The sequence below is a fragment of the Leuciscus leuciscus genome (genome assembly GCF_965113295.1).
Source record: "Leuciscus leuciscus genome assembly, chromosome: 3".
Classification (NCBI taxonomy): domain Eukaryota; kingdom Metazoa; phylum Chordata; class Actinopteri; order Cypriniformes; family Leuciscidae; genus Leuciscus; species Leuciscus leuciscus.
In genome coordinates, this window is record NC_138727.1 from 60860699 (window position 1) to 60880992 (window position 20294).

Consider the following 20294-nt stretch of genomic DNA (forward strand, 5'->3'; position numbering starts at 1 on the left):
AACGCTGTTTGGCTCCACAAACCAGTTTGTTAAATGCTAACGTTAATTCATACTTATCCGACAAACACATACAAACTTCTGTTTAATATCACCAGCGCAGCGAACTTGGAATGTTCATGGTTGTTGTCGTTTATGTGATCAATGTAAATTATTCTTTGATTATAGCTTTTATGTATTGTTTATCTACATGCTTGTTTATCTACAGGCATGCTAAACATGGTTTTGTGTTTGATTTGGCTACTGTTGTAAAGCCAATGTTTAGTGTTCGTATTGGATTAATAGTTCAGGCGACAGATATTTAGCTACAATCGTTCTAAATATACAAAAGTAACAGTGTCATATAGCGATCTGCAGTCTTAAAAAACATACCTTTCTGAAACGTCCTTTAACAGCCGTTCTTGAACAGCCGTTCTTGAACAGGTTCTGCTCGATCCTCTCCACTAACATTCTCTGGGTCTGATTCGGGCTCAAACTGGTATGGCAATATTGACGCCGTTGTTTACTGAAGCACAAACTACCGGTAAAGATAAGGGGGCGTGACGTTTCCGAACAACGTGCACTTGGCGGTTAGCGAATCACAACACACTGGGCCAGCTAACCAATCTGAGCCCATTGCGTATTTTGAAGGGGGGGGCTTCATAGAACGCGGAAATCATCCGACCGTTTTTACAAGGAGGGACAGAGCAGTGTAGAATAATGGTTAAATATGTGAAAAATAATGCAAATTTTTAAAAACGAAGCATGAACACATGTTACAGTGCACCCCACAAACACAATCAAGCCTTCGAAAAAAGGCGTTTTACCACCCCTTTAACAGGTTGAATTCAGGTTTTGAAGTTTAACTCTAAAAAAATTACTTTACTATCTTATTTATTAAAAATCCACCACAACAGCAGTGACCCGACATTCAGATGTTCAAGGGTGAAAATAAATGGAAAACTGTGATAATACGCAATAAAAAAATAATAATAAACAAAATATATTTAAAGTATTTAAAGTCGTGATGAAACAGAAGTAGTGACAAATTTTTACTTGTATATCGCGTTCATCTGAGCGAAATGATTTATTAAATAAAAATGAGGGGATGGAGACTTGCTTCCGTCCGTCGTTGTTGATTGGATGTTGAGATGTGGGCGTGTCACTCAGAAATGGAGGTGGAACTGAATCCACTGCAAAAAAAATTGAAAATATGAATCATATGCATGCATGAATCAATAACATGCATTTAGAAAATAGATGTGGTGAATGTTTATTTCAATTATATTAGTGAATTTGGAGAACCCTCTCTCTGTGAATCTGCCTGTTATTTCCTGAACTGAATCTAGTTGTTATCTCTTGTCTGTTCTCAGGCGCCTCAGGCTGTGTGTGACTATGAGAATATCAGAGACGTCAGACAGCGCTTAGTCTCAGGAACAGGGGACGATGTGTTATATTCCAACGCTAAACTTTCCACACACTCTTCTGATCCAAACCACACGCTATATTCCACAGTCCAGTTACCCACAAACCCCTCTGATGATGGGCTCCTGTACGCGTCTGTCCGTTTCATGAAGAAGAAGCATGAAGAGTCTGTAACAATAACGACTCGGGGTAAATGTGAATTAGCTCAAGAATATGGGGAATCTTGGGAATATTAATAATTATGACTCATGGTCATAATTCATAAGTCGCATGTACATTTATTTTATCAATTATCGAGATTTCCTTGTTCTGTAACTGGATTGACCAACATCTAATTCGTCCAGCGAATAAATGTAAGATCATTACAGTTAAGAAGGGGGTATCCCTTTACAAACTCCGAGAAAGTTTTATCTTCTGGCCACGAATATCAAACTTACTGAGTTTCTGAATTAAGAACTACTAAATGTAGTTTATATCGAGCTTGTAGCTTAGATCTTTTAGTTTCAGGGACTTTTATAAGGTGGGTTTTCAAACACAGAGACAATTAAAAGTATAAATGGGTTTATTAATAAAATGGCACACCCTAGAGATTATATAAACTACAAATATAAACGTACGTAAAAATGCAAACAAACAAACATTTAACCAAACAAAACATAAAACATAGCGTGATCAGAATGAAATGAAATGAAAGAAAGAAAGATATAGAGAGGGTAACTTAGAGAGGGTAACTTAAATCACAGACCTAAGACCTGGACACCTGAAATCAGCGTTTAGAGAGCGTTACGTTACTTGCAAGATTCTGTGCTCTTTCAGTATGGTGCTGAAGAGGGGGCGCGCGTGCGCGTGTCCGGCTGGTTTGCGTCTAGCTTCGTCTTCTGGGTCGTTTCGCAAGACTCTGTAAAGGCTCACTTGAAGTTAATGTTACCGGAAAATAAGGTTCATCTCCCGGGATGGGAGAGGTTTAAAGTCTTTGTTGCAAAGGACGCAGCTACGACTCGAACATGGGTTCGCTCGAGGGAGAAGGCCAGGGCCTCCTTCAGATGTTCCTTGGAGAAGCGCTGCGCCGGGGAGAAGGAGGTCCGAAGAGAGGATGAGTTGAGAGAGTTGGAAGAGAGAGAGAAGACTGAAGGTTTGGACTTTTATCAGTGTCCCATGTGCCGTCCCCTCCTTCGTGTAGGACGAATCAGCTGTCGAGATTTTTCGAGCGGGAAGATTCCTTTGTCCGGTTAGACACGCCCACTCGAATGAGTCATGATTGACTTTAACTGGAGAGGATTTTCTCCAGACATATGAACTTATAAAACAATGCGCATCACTGAATTCTGCTATCGGAATTCAACTCCGTTAGCTGGAGAGGATTACAGAGATATCAAAAATAGAATATAGACGTTGTAGCAATGCAAAGATACATTAGTATGCATTAGTATAGGCATTAGCAGTTCTATTAATGTTACAAATAGGACAAATGCTTTCCTATGTGTAACCCTTCCAATCCTGCTCATAAGAGGATGGGCCCTAGGTTCGTTTCAGATATACTCTCGTATGTGTGTGATATTCCGGATTAAATATATGGGTCACTAAAATGCCTTAAACTTAAAACTTGGACTAAGACAGGTACCTAAATTATGGTAAATAACTGAATAAATGGCACATTCTACTCAAACTCACAACAGAAACCTCGGTGTAAAAATAACAAGTTCTCACTTTAATAAAATAAAATAATTGTAAATAAAGACAGGATAAACTAAAGGAACTGTCTGTGCCCTTTGGTTAGAATGCAAACACCAGTATACAATGACAGTTCAAAAACCAGTGTTTTCCCCAGAAATAAAATATTTCACACAATGTTTCACTTTTATAAAAATAATAAAAGCCGGCACACCTTATTAGAAAAAACAAACGTTGCAGGCCTGAGTCGTGGCTCGGGATCGTTGGAACCCAATAATTACAGGTTCGTTGAGTTAAAACAAAAAGAAACAGAGAGATACCTTTTCCAAGCACAATGTTCCAGTCAGTTCACCTCAGTCCAAATGAGAATGGAATCGCACACAGGAGTCCACACCGATATCCACACGATCTCTGATGATTATCCAACGTTGCCAGAGGAACTCTGAGCATCCCTGGTAGCTCAGAGCGCTATCTGGTTCGCGTCCTATCGTTTCCTGGTCGGGAACTGACGAACAGCTACATGGCTAGCTGCGTTAGCTAACAGCTGCATCCACACAGTCCGGTCACGTTTCTCTTAGCCTTTAGCCCGCACTTAGCTAGCACGGCAGTCTGCATGTAATCGACAGTAATAAACTTCGTGCTGAAATTAACTGTCGCTCACAACTATCACTTGTCACTTACAAGATTATCAGGCTGACCATCAAAAGTACAAGCTATCAGAAGTTCAGCATAACAAGCTGTTCAATGCACAAAACGAACTCTTTAATTCACGTTCTCTCACATGCGTCTCTTTTTCTTCATCTCTCTCCCTTCCTGTTTTCGACCCCCTCCCCTCACAGACGTAAGGTCACATGACAAAACAACCTGGTTTTAACAGAATTATTCTTCCTCTAAAAGAAAATAATGTTTTCTCTTTTTGGCTTTTACATTATGAAATAAACTAACGTTCTCGTTTACAAACACAATTTAACATGAATTCAACCACTTTTTAAACACAATGAAAACATCTGATTTTTAACCACATCTTAACATTATATTCTTTTAACACGTTTTTAATCAGCCATGAACTATTTATTTAAATGTGTTTTAACCTTTCAGCTGGGTTACATATGGTTTACACACACCTCTTAACACACAAATTTATATATTTAGTACATTTAAGAGTGACTTTATGGGTAAAAGTCCTTTTCTGTAGGGGGTTTCTGTTTCAAAGTCCAGAGTGTGTTTGTGTGTGGGTTGGTGGTCAACTTTTATGACCTGCCAATGAGATCGGATTACGGGATGCGATTCTACTGGGAGAACATTCTTCAGAAATACATTTCAGAGCCAAACACTCGAAGATCATAACTATATGATCAAAACAACATTAATCACACATGCATACAGGAAGTTCAGATACAACTCTGAGTTACATACCTTAAAGGATGTTAAGTTACACAAAGGATGTTTGTGTGTGTGTGTGTGTGTGTGTGTATGTGTATCTGGAATGTCACGAGTCTATAAAAGTCACAGGGAGTCCATGCTGAAGTGGGGGTTTTAGAGGGGATTCTCCAAAACAGGGTTTCCTTATGTGACTCAAATGTCCCTCGGGGGAGCCACAAAGATGCAATTTTGACCGTTCAAGCAGACTTGGAGGCGCCATGAACAAACTCGTTGTCTAAGGAGACAACGAAGGATGTGTTTGGACATCAGGATTTACTAATTTGAACAGCATGTGACCGCATGTCATAGTCATTGTCGTTACAAGTCTCTCAGTGACGCTAAAGTCACGTTCAATAACGAGGAGCTTTACACCACGGTCAGTCACCGCACGAGACTCAACTAGTTCAGTGAGATTATTACTGTATTGTATTGCTCTTTATGGAAGCTGGTCATTATTACGGTGACATATACAGTGACATATACAGAAACACTTAAGACTCTATGAAAGAATACCAATTCATTAGATACAAAATGTCAAATCAAGAGCCATGTTTTGTAAAGAAACACAGCACAAGCACCATTTACATTCAAAACATGGATTGTGTGAGTTTATGCTTGTTTGTGATTAGTGGAACATGTTCACAGTGAACTTAATGAGCTACGCTAGCGGTTACTCAAAAACGGCTCAACAATGTGAAGTCATTTGTGAGGAAAAACTCAAGTAGCATTTGTTTGCATGTAACGTTTGATCTGCACTGTGTTTACTGTCAGACATTTAGCGATTTACTATAGTTTGTCATTTTTCATACCCACGAGAAATTACAGGTAACAGAAACTGTAGATAAAACAAAAGTGTCTAGAAATGACAAACGCAGTGCAGGGTGTCATTAACCACTTACAGATGTATTTTCATTATGATTGTTTCTTACTGCAACTGTTTATTTATATGTTCTAATTGCACTGATCATGTTCAGATATGTCTCAGAAGGACCATATGATATAAAGCAGTGTTGTTAGATGCCATATCAGTTATGAGACTGATATATTAATGTGTGCTGAATGAATCATTCTCCTTGCTCTTATCATGTCTGTATTATACATTTTATATACATAATGTAAGTGTTGGACTGCATTTATTCAATGAAGATGTCAATAGAGGGAGCTGCAGACACTGCATTTCATAGAGAGGAGGAGCAAACGAGTGTGTGTGTGTGTGTGTGTGTGTGTCATACAGGTCTCTGTTTATCAGTGATAAGGTGTTTTATATTCAGAGTGATCATCTTACAGGGAAATTAACCTGCAGAATCACCTTCAACCAGTCAGTGTTTGACTACTGATTATTATAGTTTTTATACTGCACTTCTGTTTAAACATTAAACATGTTGTTTTGAACAATCTCAAGTTTTCTGTTTTGACAATTATTTATTAGGTAACAACCAATGAACAGTGGCGATCCTGAAAAACAAAAACAAACAGACTGATTTCAAGCCACATTTGGATTCAAGCGTCAGTGTTTTTATGCTCTTAAGACTATATATATATACTGTGCACACACACACACACACACACACACACATATATATATATATATATATATATATATATATATATAAATATGGCAGAAGCTTCAAACCTGCTCACAAGACAAAAGAACAGAAAGATGGTCTTTGGTTTAAGTGTCTGTGTGTCAGTGACAGCAGGACGTGTTTCATCACAGTGAGTCAGAAGAGTTTAGCAAGAAGGAAAAGGAAGAGGTGGAGCTGTTTGTTTTATAAAAAACTCTTTAAGAGCACAAGATAAAAATACAAAATCAGACGCAAAAGAAGAACTCGCAGTGTCTCTGACTGATGAACAATACAAGCGGATTCACAGTTGTATCATTCGTGATTATGAAGACCTTCCTCTTCTTCCTCTTCTTCACTATCTGCCTGATTAAAGGTCAGACGTTTTTAATTACAGTATCTCAGCCTGTAACTATTTACTCACCATTTACTATTTACTATTCAATCATGAGTATTGTCATGTGTAAGCCTGTGGAACCATATATATGTGTGATTTATGTAAAGTGTCCTTGCCTTTAGAGAGTGGTATGGTCCAGAGGGAGGAGTCAAGCCTATAAAAGAAGCACAGTGTAGTAGTTGTGTGAGTGTGGGTTATAATATGTGGTTTGAGCTTGCCTATACGCAGATCAGATCTTTTTTGTTTAGCTGATCTTGTTTTAAAAATTTTACAGTTTTTTGTTTTGTTCATTTTATTTTTATTGCACAATTATTGTGGGACTTCCACCATATGTCAAAAAAAAAAGATCTTCAAAACTTATCCAGCGGTTTCCCTTGTTAATTCTGACCTCCATCCGCCAGTGCAATCTTATCAAGCATTGTGCTATTATGTGTTTTGCCTGTCTTTATTTGTGATTTTTTACTTTTTTTTTTTTTTTTTTTTTTTGAGATTGTAAGGCTCTTAAAAGAGGAACTGAATATGATTGACAGCAAGGACGTGCACAGACATTTTGAGGGGCAGGGGCTCAAGTGAAATAAAGGGCACTTCTCATAATTACGTTTTTTTTTTTTTTTTTTTTTTAACAAAAAAGTATATATATTTACTTCCTTTTTAAAAAAATTATTAAAAAAGTTAATTAATTTTATCTTCCTCAAACTCACGCAATTGTTTCATTTTCAAAAAATGTCTACAAAATAATCAGTTCACACAGAAACCATGGTCCCCTTAGTATTCACTAGGTTTATAGAGCAGCAAAGGAAACCATTCCACAATGTGCAGGTTTTGAAAACATTTTCTATGCTACTAGTTTCAAGTATATATTTAGAATAACCTAAATAACTGCATCAAGCAGAGGGGCGTGTTTTAATAATAATTTGTTTATTTTTGCACAAGGCACTACATTATTTTAATTATTTTGGTGTTATCAGAATACATAACACTTTAAAATCAAGACAAATATTCACTCTAAACTGAAGAGGGCTGTTGCTGCTATTTTGTTAACTTTACTGAAAAAATCACTGCAAAAATTATTGACAAAATACAAAAATACAAAAATAAATGCGCTTCCGAACTCCTGACCTGATATTTAGATATAATATTCTTCAATAAATATATTTGTTTGACAGGGAAGCTGTGCGCAAACAGGAATTATACAAAAATAAATAAAATAAAAAAGCACCCCAGAAAAAAGGGCACTTTCTCTCCAGGAATAAAAAGGGCAGGTGCTCAAGCCCCCTTAAATGTCTATGTGTGCACGTGCCTGATTGACAGGTCACATGAGTGATGCAGCTGACGGCGTGACTGGCATCACAGGAGGAAGTATGATCATCAGTTGTATATATATAACTAAAAATGACAAAACAAGACAAAGTGCAAAAAGCTTTTGCAAAGTGTCTGGCAGTGAATGTACAACCATGACAGAAGTAAAGAGTGATTTATGGATCCCGGGGGAGAGATTCTCTATGATTGATGATAAATCTCTTTTCATGATCAGTGTGCTCATTAGAAACCTGACTGTAACCGACAGCGGGACGTACAAATGTCAAGGCGGCAGTCAAACCATTCAGACGGTGGATTTCAATGTGAAACAAGGTAAGAATTAATATTTATTTATCATGTTACTCATTTCCTCAGTCAGGCCTTTAGGTTTAACATCTTATGTTTATTCCTGAGACTTAATTTTACAGTAACAGGATTTGTTACACTTGTTTTCAGAGTCGTGTTGTGGGAGATCAGAGGAACAGACTGCTTATTTAGGAGGAACTGCTGTCATTCACTGCAAATATCCAGAAGAATATAAAGATAATGCAAAGCAATTGTACAAAGTGCAGAATGGATCATTAGAGTCTATTATTACTGCATTAGGAAGTTCGTTCACAGATGGGAGGTTTTCTCTGAATGTAAACGAACAGGAACATGTTTTCACTGTGACTATTGCTGGTGTGGGAAGATGTGATGCCGGGGTGTATTTCTGTGGGATATTCAACAATCTTATCTACATTCCCCTTCTCTCAGAGATTCAGCTTCATGTTTCAGGTGAGAAACAATTAACAAAAAATTACACATTAAATGTACATGTAATGTCAATTTAACAGTGTGATTCTGATGCCTGACCTATCGTCTGTATGTGGGCGACAATGGAAAATCAAGAACAAACAGATGCTTCAGTCCAGTCTGGTGAGTTGTTTACACACATAAACACATGTCCTTCAGAATATGACAGTTTAGAAGTGGAAAGTGATGTGCAGATAATGTGATGATGCTGGCTGACCAGATGCAACATCCATAGCTCTTTGAAATACTCGAGTCTGGTCAGTGGTGGCTGGTCATCATCATCATAATGGTATGAATAATGATTAAAATACATGTTCATTTTATAGTATTTTTAGGAGGCTCTGCCTGTCTCCTCTGATGATCTGCCTCTGATTTTGATTGGTCAGTGCAACGATATTTCCCTAAGATATTGCCCTACCAAGTCGTATTTACTACCGGGAAGCTCTGAGATAATTTTGATGAACAAGTTCCCGAGACTGAGATAAACTTTAAACATGGCGCAGAGGAGAACGACTGCTGCTGTAACTGCTATTCTTTATTAATTTCTCCCACAACAGCTACATCGCATATATGCATAATCATTTGAAGCATTTGATGTTTTATACACAGTGAAAATATTATGTATAACATCCCTATTCTTTCCGACAACAGAGCACTTGGATGAGACAAGCTCATAATCATGATTTCAAAAGTAGGAAGTACAATCTAAAAAATATTTTGGTCAAAATTTTGGTTTTATGTATTTGAATTACATTCAGATACTATGAAGGACTTTAAAAAATAATAAATTTATGGCATTCAGAGTCACACAATTTCACCATTGTTGAAATTCATACTCTGATAGAATCACTGTAGAATCACAGTTCTACAATAATGAATAATAGAAAACATCTCGGTTACTAATGTAACATCGGTTATCTGAGATAATGGGAACGAGTATTGTGTCTCTAGACGCTATGGGGAAAACTCCTTTTTCTCTGAATATTGAAGCCTTTTACTCAATAACGCAGGGCTACTGCACAGCCATAACCGCGAAGAGCTCTGCTCGTGCTTATTGGCTGAGCAGAGGGGGACTGCACGAACCTGATGAAGCAGCGCATCTGTGCGAGCCAATAGGGGTGCATCCCGCCCCAAGAGAGGGGCTAAGAGAGGGCAGAACTGCGCCCGGTCAGAAGGGGGTTCAGACTGTGGTCTGATCCTCCAGAGATGTAAATGGCTGGTCGAGCTCATTCACTCCGACTCCGACTAAACTGAGAGGATTTGTGCCTGCAGCACAGGGACTTCCAAGTTATAAAATCTGGTGAAGGTGGACGGTAAAGATCAGGCGGTCGCCGCACAGATGTTGCCAATAGACACACCCCTGGACCACGCTCAGGAAGAGGCCAAGCCTCTGGTGGAGTGTGCTTTTATGACGATGGGGCATTGAAGGCTCATCGACAGGGCAGAGTAAGTGCAGTTGTCGCTCATCTTCTGAAGGGGGAAGCGCAGACAGTGAAATAACTTGTGCTCTGAACGGAGTAGAGAGCAGCTTGGCTAAGTAGCCGTGTCTTGGCTTGAGGATGACTTTGGAGTCATTAGGCCCAAACTCAAGTCAGGAAGCGCAGACGGAGCGCATGCAAATCACCCACTCGCTTGACCGATGCTAATGCTAGCAGGAGTGCGGTCTTGAGCGACAGTGGCCTTAGCTTGGCCGACTGTAGAGGTTCGAACGGGGGCCCTTTGAACATCGATAGGTCCCAAGAGGGTATGGTAAGAGGACGAGGCGGGTTGAGCCTTCTTGCCCCTTTCAGGAAGTGAACAATCAGGTTGCTTCTACCCAAAAATTGACCAGTCACAGGAGTGTGTGCGCTGCTATGGCCGCCACATAGACTTTGCGCATTGAGGGGGTGCGTGACGCGCCCAGCAGCTCTAGTAGAAAGAAAAGCACCAGCCGTACTTCACTGGAAATCTTAGGCTGGGGTCCCTGATGCTTAGGAGGGTAGCATTTAGACTTGTGAGGGTGCTGTCAATGCTCACGCGCTTAGCTTAGTGGTCACAGGCGCTGGCTTGGCTCAGACAACTCTGTGCTGCAGAGCTGGAGCGATTTGGCAGTAAGTGGTGCATTGCCTGTGAAGGCTTCTGTGCCACCGTGAAGCGCTCAGCAAAGCCGTCTACTGTGAGGTCGAAGAGGCCAGTGGTGGAGACTGGTGAATCGAGGAAGACAGCTCTGTCTGCGTCCTTGATTTCAGTCAGATTAAGCCCTAAGTGGCGCTCCAGCACCACTAGGCTGGCCATGGCTTGTTCAGTGGCCTGGGCGGTGACCTTCGTGGCATGCAGGGCCAGGTCTGTAGCGCTGCGGGGGTCACGGGATGACCACAGTTTCCATCCAGCAAGACGCAGAATGAGCAAAACAAAATATCAGATGCTGTGCAACAAGATCGGTCCGCTGGTTAATCCAGTTATGCCGTCCCATCGAGTCGCATGTCTTTTTTGATGCACATCGAGGAATTTATTTGATAAAAGTGTTTTACATCTTATACAGTTTATATCCATGTCTTTTAATCGGATACAAAATCTATCCTCCTCAATTGAGTGCAAACGTTTTTTTTATGCACATTTGTAGAATTGATGTGCATCTTGGCGTTTCCATCCAGTGTTTTTTTATGTGATATCCCAAAATGTGCACACAAAAAGGTGGATGGAAACATAAATACTGAAAATTTGAACAGGAAGTGAAAATTCTGACAAGATGTTGTTATAGTAACATGAATTTAAGTAATCTTCATATGCCTCTTATTATTCAGTTTCTATTCTGGATTTTTGGATATTCTCTTTCTTTTTACTGTTTTCCAGACAGTGTTTCTTCAGGTTCATTTTTGATTATCATCACTGCAGAGACTTTAGTTTTACTCCTGATAGCAATTCCACTGATTATAGTGGCTGTGCGAATGAAAAAGACTAAAGGTAATATTTTACACTAAACACAGTCCTTTTCTCTAATGTTTTGCATTTTGAGCATACAACAAAACTCTGAAGATAATTGTGGGATGATTTTATCTGAATTAAATTATAAAGAGTTTTGAAGCAGTAATATGAGTAAGACTGTAATGTTGATCTATTGCTCAGGTCTGCTGTCGTCCACCACTGTAGTGTTTAATCCAGTGATTTATGAACAGTTGAATCAGTCGTCCTCCACTGTAGTGTTTAATCCAGTGATTTATGAACACTTGAATCAGTCGTCCTCCACTGTAGTGTTTAATCCAGTGATTTATGAACAGGTGAGTCAGTCGTCCTCCACTGTAGTGTTTAATCCAGTGATTTATGAACAGTTGAGTCAGTCGTCCACCACTGTAGTGTTTAATCCAGTGATTTATGAACAGGTGAGTCAGTCGTCCACCACTGTAGTGTTTAATCCAGTGATTTATGAACACTTGAATCAGTCGTCCTCCACTGTAGTGTTTAATCCAGTGATTTATGAACAGGTGACTCAGTCGTCCTCCACTGTAGTGTTTAATCCAGTGGTTTATGAACAGGTGAGTCAGTCGTCCTCCACTGTAGTGTTTAATCCAGTGATTTATGATCAGGTGAGTCAGTCGTCCTCCACTGTAGTGTTTAATCCAGTGATTTATGAACAGTTGAATCAGTCGTCCACCACTGTAGTGTTTAATCCAGTGATTTATGAACAGGTGAGTCAGTCGTCCACCACTGTAGTCTTTAATCCAGTGATTTATGAACAGGTGAGTCAGTCGTCCTCCACTGTAGTGTTTAATCCAGTGATTTATGAACAGGTGAGTCAGTCGTCCACCACTGTAGTGTTTAATCCAGTGATTTATGAACAGTTGAATCAGTCGTCCTCCACTGTAGTGTTTAATCCAGTGATTTATGAACAGGTGACTCAGTCGTCCTCCACTGTAGTGTTTAATCCAGTGATTTATGAACAGGTGAGTCAGTCGTCCTCCACTGTAGTGTTTAATCCAGTGATTTATGATCAGGTGAGTCAGTCGTCCTCCACTGTAGTGTTTAATCCAGTGATTTATGAACAGTTGAATCAGTCGTCCACCACTGTAGTGTTTAATCCAGTGATTTATGAACAGGTGAGTCAGTCGTCCACCACTGTAGTGTTTAATCCAGTGATTTATGAACAGGTGAGTCAGTCGTCCACCACTGTAGTGTTTAATCCAGTGATTTATGAACAGGTGAGTCAGTCGTCCACCACTGTAGTGTTTAATCCAGTGATTTATGATCAGGTGAGTCAGTCGTCCTCCACTGTAGTGTTTAATCCAGTGATTTATGAACAGTTGAATCAGTCGTCCACCACTGTAGTGTTTAATCCAGTGATTTATGAACAGGTGAGTCAGTCGTCCACCACTGTAGTGTTTAATCCAGTGATTTATGAACAGGTGAGTCAGTCGTCCACTGTAGTGTTTAATACAGTGATTTATGATCAGGTGAGTCAGTCGTCCTCCACTGTAGTGTTTAATCCAGTGATTTATGATCAGGTGAGTCAGTCGTCCTCCACTGTAGTGTTTAATCCAGTGATTTATGAACAGGTGAGTCAGTCGTCCACCACTGTAGTGTTTAATCCAGTGATTTATAAACAGGTGAGTCAGTCGTCCACCACTGTAGTGTTTAATCCAGTGATTTATGAACAGGTGAGTCAGCAGGAACTATTTAAGGATTTATATTTCTTGCTCGACTCTGTAATGATATTGAATCTCCAGCAGCTGGTGTGTGAATGATCATATTCTTGTGTTAAACTCTGTAAACCTGAAAAACAGATTGAGATCTTTGAGGGGTCTGTTAACTAATTAACTAAAGTTTCCTGTGATTATAGATCAAAGACACTGGACGTCACTGTAATCCAGAGGACAAGGACACAGAAACAACAGTGGTTTACATCAGCTGTGTTTCCTCAACCAACACCACAACACAAATGACTTCATTTTAACTAATAAGCCTATTATATAATAAACGTTCATAAGCATATTAAGAGCCATGAGAAATCTACATCCTTCTCATAATTTTCATTGTTTTACTGAAAATGAGACCTCACCAATCTCGTTTTGTCTTTTCTATTGACAAGACTAGATTTATGACTTGATTATTTGGTCTTTTAGCATTGTGATTATCAGTACTTCAGCAGTGTTAGATTTGGTCTCGATATGTTTACAGCTGACATACAGAACTATGGATCAGAAATATATTAAATCTATTCATTTTTAAAGCTAAATGTTTCATGAGATACTTATAGTCTGTAGTTTAATGGACAAATTAGATGTTATACTGGATTGCTAGTGAAGCATACATTGTAAAAAATTGGCCTGAAAATGAACATTAAAATACTGGTAAAAAAATGGCCAGTAATTCACTGAATTAATTAATTCAGTAATTCCCTTAAAGTTCTTTACCGTCCTTTACAGTGTGTAAAAATAAATGCACTAACTTAAAACTTGAGTTAACTCATTTCATTTGCAGAAACTGACTGCATTAAATCACTCAGCTGCCATTTAATTTAACTGCCATTGTGTCATGACAACTCTCGGGAGATTGGTATGCTAATAGAGACTGGCATGGTAATGGATATGGTAGTGTTGATGTATTTGGTCTTGGGGGAATAGATCTGATACGCTGCTGCTGCTGCTGCTGCACATGTAACATACAGAGCCGGATTAAATAAATGGACTACACTAGGCAGGCTGCATTTTTTGGGCCCCCCTCCATCAATGTTATTTATGAATTGAAATCTGAAACTTACCAAAGTTACTAATAAAAGTTAAATCACATTTTACATAGCCTATAGTCTTTGGTTACAAATTGGTTGTCTGTATGCCAAAATAAGTCATGTGTTGTATATTAAACAGTCTATCAGACTATTTTTTGATATTCGTTATTTATACGTCATTACACGGCTCTATTAAATGCTATTAAATTATCCTCATCTTATCCATTGGGAGTGTCATTGTTAAGGCAGTAGTACCAGTAAATAACCAATAGGTGTCAGTAAACTATGTAAACAGAGCAAATAAGTTTATCTTATTTGCTCTGTTTACACATTTAATTAAGATTTTCTGCAAAATGCAATAGCAACATTTATAAATGTTGTAATTAAGAACAAGAAGGCAAACATGACCCCTTCACATTCATCAAGACCATTTAGAAACTGTCTAACAATAAATAATAATAAATATAAGGATGGAGGATTTAAACTATGGAAAACTAAAGGTATTCAGACTATTAAAGACTTGTATATGGATGGAATACTTCTTACATTTCAAGAATTGTGTGATTAACACCAGATTCCCTCAAAACATTTTTTTTAAATATTCACAGCTTAAAAGTTTTATGTCTTCCAGGTCTACAGATATTATGTACATTCCCAAACTGTCATTAATTGAGGAAATAATTGGAAAAAGAGGTGAAAAGGGCCAATTGTCAAAATATTATAATTTAATAATGTCTAACTCTAAAGAGTCTGCTGTAGACAAATTAAATCCAGTGACAAATTGATTGTCTCTTATACTGAACAACTTGCAGCAGTAACAGAATACAGTGCCAGTAGACGGTGAGTACACTAACCATTTTCTTGACAGGGTTTCTCCATTTAGCTTTTTTCTAAAGAAATGTTCCTTTGTTAAGCTTCGGTTAATGTCTCCATATTTCCTCTGTGATGCAGAGAAATCTCCAATATTTTGACAGGGATGGTTTAGTGCAAAGTACTCACGCATCCTGTCATCAATTTGGTCCCACTTTGCAGGATCAGATGGGTAGCTTGTTAATACCCTTTCTGGGTCTAGAGGCTCCTGCTGCAAAACGATATTGGGCTCACTTCTGGCTGGCTGCTGTTCTTCCATCAGTTTGTCCTTCTGTGACGGCGCTGATGTTGGCGGCGCCACAGCGTCTTCCGCCGTATTTCCCGCCGCATCTTCCACCACGTCTTCGGGCCATGTCTCCGGGCCTGGCTCGGCCTCTGGCTCTGCTGACTCGAGCAGGTTCACAGCTGTCGGACGGCTGCCCGACAGAAACTTCTGTAAAGCCCCCCGCTGTCTCTTCTTTTGTTCCTCTTCATTTTTTTTCTTTTTACGTTTTGCCGCACCCGAAAGCATCTTGAATGTTAGCCTACTCACAAAACACCTGCCTGCTAGCTTTGTTGTCCCGCTCTGACCTCTGACCGCCGCTGACGTCCCCTCGGACTTAACTGGCTGGCGCCTCTATATATATACAGTCATGGGCTGGCGTTAATGTGACGTAATGTAACAGTCTATGGTTAAGATAAACATCGTCACTATTTTTAGTTAATTAATAAATATTGAAATAAATTGTAGATAGGACATTTGTACATTTTATTTTATTTTTATTTTATTTATTTATTTATTTATTTATTTATTTATTTATTTATTTATTTTTTTATTTTTTTTATTTTTTTTGTCCCTCTGTCTGGGCCCCATCCCGCCAATCGGGCCTAGGCACGTGCCTAGTTTGTCTTTGCGTTAATCCGGCTCTGGTAACCCCTGAACAAAGCAACACAAACAAACAGATAATTTACAGGTTGTACACCCAATACCAATAACGCTGTTGTGCAACAGCTGGAAAGAAGACTATTGCTATACATTGTAAAGCAAAGTTTCACCCTACACAGTTGCACAGGGTAATGAAAGAAACAGACAATATAAGTACATGTGCTGTCGAGTGAGAAAACAAGCGCGGCATCAGCAATGACAATGATGACATTGACATGAAGGGAGAGAAACACTACCCCCCAAAAACAAGCAGATCTCCAAGACGTACTGTTTCTTTTTCTTCCTCATGGGATCGCATGTTTTACTATCTATGTGTGCCTTGGCAGCCTTGCCGACCGGCTTAGCACTAGAAAAGCAGTTCTCTTGATCAATATATATAATGCTGATAGATAGATAGATAGATAGATAGATAGATAGATAGATAGATAGATAGATAGATAGATAGATAGATAGATAGATAGAGCCTATAGCAGCAAGCCTATAGACTGAAGCCCCACCTACAGGGCATACCAACAACAGGAACAAACTAAAAAGTTTGTAACAATCAAATTAAATAATATAAAACCCCAACACAACCAAACTTAAACTTCCAAACAGCTAGTACAACAACCATTAACAGGACAATAGTTTAACAACAAATTAAATGTTCCTGAATTCTCCCCCTCTGACATCACACTAAAATGGTAGCTTCCACAGGAAGTGAAGTGACTGTTGCTTTAAAAAGCACTTTAACCTAGATTTAATGGGTTTGGTTATACAGAGTGTGAACCAGCAAGACTGCAATAAGGTTTGTGGAAAATGTGCAGAAAAATAAAGGGTAATTATCACATTAATAATGACAAACTTGAATTTTAAGAGAATAAACTATAATGAGTTGAAAAGTATAACAATATGTAGCAGTAACAAACTTTAGACCGAATAAACAAAAACTCCAAAACACCTTCCTGATGTGTACACAGATGTTAATGTTTGCCGGCAATGCACAGTACAAGTGATATGGTTGTAAGTTTGTAAGTCCAAGTTTCTAAAGAGAACAGGTTAACCTGTGACACCATTGTTGAGATTCATGTGCGGATTTTTTCTATATATATATATATATATATATATATATATATATATATATATATATATATCTGTGTCTGTCTAAATGACACTGTTGCTCTTTTTTTTCTTTTTCTTTTTTTTTTCTGTATGATGTTGTCTTATATGCATTTGCAAGGAGGCATTAATCATGTCTCTATTATGTTTATTGAAGAGCCGCATGGAACAACAATACTGTCTTCAGCTTGTTTACATAAGGAACCCGTTATTCGCTTGTCTCTGTAACTTTAGCATTCTGTACTCCTCGAGTCCCCCTAGTGGGCTGGATAGAACATCACAACTAAAGAGGTAATTTACAATACCCTGATAGATGTGTTTAAAAAAAAAATCCTTCGTTATAAATAATTGCTGTTGGAACTCACTGCTGTTGGAGTGTGTGGATGTGTGTATGTTTGGCAAAGGTGGCTTGCAAAAACACAGTTAAAGCAGCAAGAGAAAAAATGATGTTAAAGGTGCTCTAAGTGATGTTGGGTGACGTCACTTGATGTCACGTTCAAAGTATTGTCAAACAAAATAGAGGCTAGCTCGACCCTCCCTTCTGTGCTTCCTGAAACAGTCATGAACGCCAGGCTGGATTTTCCCACCTGTCCAGCAGAAACAGAGCCATCTGAATGTGGGATTGGAAGCCCTTGTGCCGGCGGAGTTCACGCCACCTTTCGAAGGCTTTTCCAATGTAAATTCGTGACTTTGCGTGTTCCTTCTCCTTTTCCCTCTTCTTTACTATTTGTTCATCAGAACGTCTCTTTGGTCGTGTGTCGGCCATATTAAAATTCTCAAGAATATACATTTTTATCATTAGTCGTTGTCATTGTCTAGGACATCTCTCCTCTAGCTAACTTCCCTCTTCATGCTTCTCTCTCCTCCACTCCCCACACCCCCCTTCATGTGCATGCACACAGATTTTCTGAGCAATATGATGTCATATTGCTCATTCTCCGCCCACGACCACTGACGCACTGTCCCGTATTAGCATATTTCCCGTATTAGCATTTTCCAGTATTAGCATATTTCCGCCCTCAGCCTTTTGTATACTGTCCACCAAGGCAGCACTTTACGTGTCTTGTGTAGACATGGAAGAGTTGAGCAGTTTCTCATTATCATTTAAAGAGACATGCACCGAAACGAGTCGCTGAAAAAAAAAAAAAAAGACACACCCACGTATTTTAACAGTAATAAACTGTTAGTTTAAAACAAAAACAAAAAGTTATATACACTGTTGCCAGTGGTTTTACTGTAAAATGTATTTTTTTGGGTCACCATTGTGCAGAACACTGTGTGTGCTTTCAAATAGGCTTTCAAACCTGCACACAAGACAAAAGAACAGAAAGATGGTCTTTGGTTTAACCCTCTGAGGTCTGAGGGGTTTTTGGGGTCCTTGAGATGTTCTGACATGCCCTGACATTTGTGCTTTTTTCAGTTGCTTATAAACATATTAATGGCAAAAAAAAATTACACACTATTTAGCACAAACAGGGCTACCATAATATGTGAGCAACAAGAATGTACATGTCTGCATTTTTGAGAGAATAATGTTTATGCGTGGTTATTGAAAAAACAAAAAACTAAAGTTTCTGAAATAAGGCCATAAAACACATACTAAATATGTGCCAATAAGACTTTTGTCTAATAGATGTCATTGCCTAGTGTTTTTTCTTCAAAATGATGTGAAAATCATCCTGCCCTTATCATTCACATAACACAATACATTGATTTGAATTTTGCAAAGCACTTTCTGTTTGGAAAGGCAATATGCGGAGTGGGCGTCAACGATCATGCATATTTAGTGGTTCACACCTTAGGAGACAATGGGGCCTGCATACTTAATGACCCTTTCATTCAGGTGAGTCACTGAGCCACAAGAATGCAAGAGCAACAGTTGGAAGCATCTCAATTATTTTTTATTTTTCCACATAGTGTGCTTGCAATTTGGCCTATAATATCCAAGGAAAACATGTCTAGTAATTGTGCAGTTAATTCTCATACTGTATTTTCAGTTTTGGAATATTTATCCTCTCCCCAAATTTGTCACTAATAAAACACAATAACAAGTATTTAAAGAAAAGGCTTATTACCTTATTACCTTTTAATAGTTTGTTTACATCTACCTTGTAAATATATTTTTTTATTAAAAAGGTTACAATTACAACAATTCAAGTGTAATCTTTCTTTGTAAAAACTAAAGTATACATTTTATCATACATATTTCAAAGTTAAGGATTTGATTGATTATTTGATTACTTTATTTTTGACAAAACATACTATATTTAACATGAGCAAATATTGGCAAACAAATATTGGCTTATTTGAGTTGGCAGATATTTTACAGTAAAAATGTATAATCTATCCAAAACTAATCAACGAAATGTTGTCTTTCATATGTCTGTAACATAGGTCTTTCGTTTTTATTATAAGAATATAAATGTTAATTTGCAGTTTAATACGTTGCTTATACAAATACATTTTATTTCAACATTTCAGTCGATTTTTACTCAGTATAGCAATACAGTTTGCTAAAACCGAAACATTCATTCACAAACAGAAACGCCTGACTGTAACGTTGTTTTTATGAAATATTAGGGCATATAAATGTTAATTTTCAGTTTACTCATCTCAGTATAGCAATACAGTTTGCTAAAACATCATCATTCATTCACACAGAGACGCAATTTAAATTTAAACTGTCTTTTTGCGAGCTGTGATAAACAGCGCGCATCTCTGCGGCTGCCGTTCATTCATTCACAGAAACGCGATTAACTTGAGAAGGAAAAAAAAAACTTACTACATATTCGGATCCTCTCTCCTGCAATACCCGCACTCTGAGGTAGATTTTCCGTTATTATTATTCCTCACAGCGCTGCCAGATGGTGTAAACACGTAGGCTACAATGATATGATTAAACTTGTGTTTCCTCGAGCTGATAGGGGCGTTCACAGGTTTGCCTCAGTAATTTGCGTTTGAATAGCGCGCGCTCTCCGTGGGCGGAGTCACATTACCTTTGAATGAGCTCTAATGAGCTCGACTGGAATCGCTCTCTTTTAACACAGATTTCACAAGATGAGAATATTTTTTTTTTAATATAAATTACCTCATTTTAAAGAAGAGAATTCAAGCTTCATGCCTGTGTGACTGTATGCCTGTTTGACTCAGTAT

General features: G+C 38.4%; 3 protein-coding genes and 1 long non-coding RNA gene across 4 annotated transcripts in view; 3 read left to right on the top strand and 1 right to left on the bottom strand.

Annotated features, from left to right (window-relative positions):
• The window catches only part of LOC309493656 (uncharacterized protein), a 103950-nt gene extending 98059 nt beyond the window's left edge, over window positions 1–5891 (top strand). Inside the window, exon 13 of the mRNA XM_082162842.1 lies at window positions 5019–5891. The gene's annotated coding sequence lies outside the window, so the exon portion shown is untranslated. The remainder of the gene's footprint in view (window positions 1–5018) is intronic.
• Window positions 1–20294, top strand: part of LOC309493647 (uncharacterized protein) — a 379124-nt gene that overhangs the window by 32421 nt on the left and 326409 nt on the right. The window lies entirely within an intron of this gene.
• On the top strand, window positions 6140–12063 carry LOC309494751 (polymeric immunoglobulin receptor-like; the record flags this gene model as incomplete). Its single annotated transcript, XM_082164162.1, has 7 exons — window positions 6140–6432; window positions 7765–8085; window positions 8209–8529; window positions 8644–8670; window positions 11380–11490; window positions 11653–11906; window positions 12034–12063. The coding sequence occupies exons 1-7, from the start codon at window positions 6342–6344 to the stop codon at window positions 12061–12063; spliced, it is 1155 nt and encodes a 384-aa protein (XP_082020288.1). The 5' UTR covers window positions 6140–6341.
• On the bottom strand, window positions 13785–15097 carry LOC309493999. The gene is made up of 2 exons (XR_014204177.1): window positions 14398–15097; window positions 13785–14348 (listed from the first exon to the last, which is right to left on the bottom strand). It is a non-coding gene; the product is annotated as an uncharacterized lncRNA (long non-coding RNA).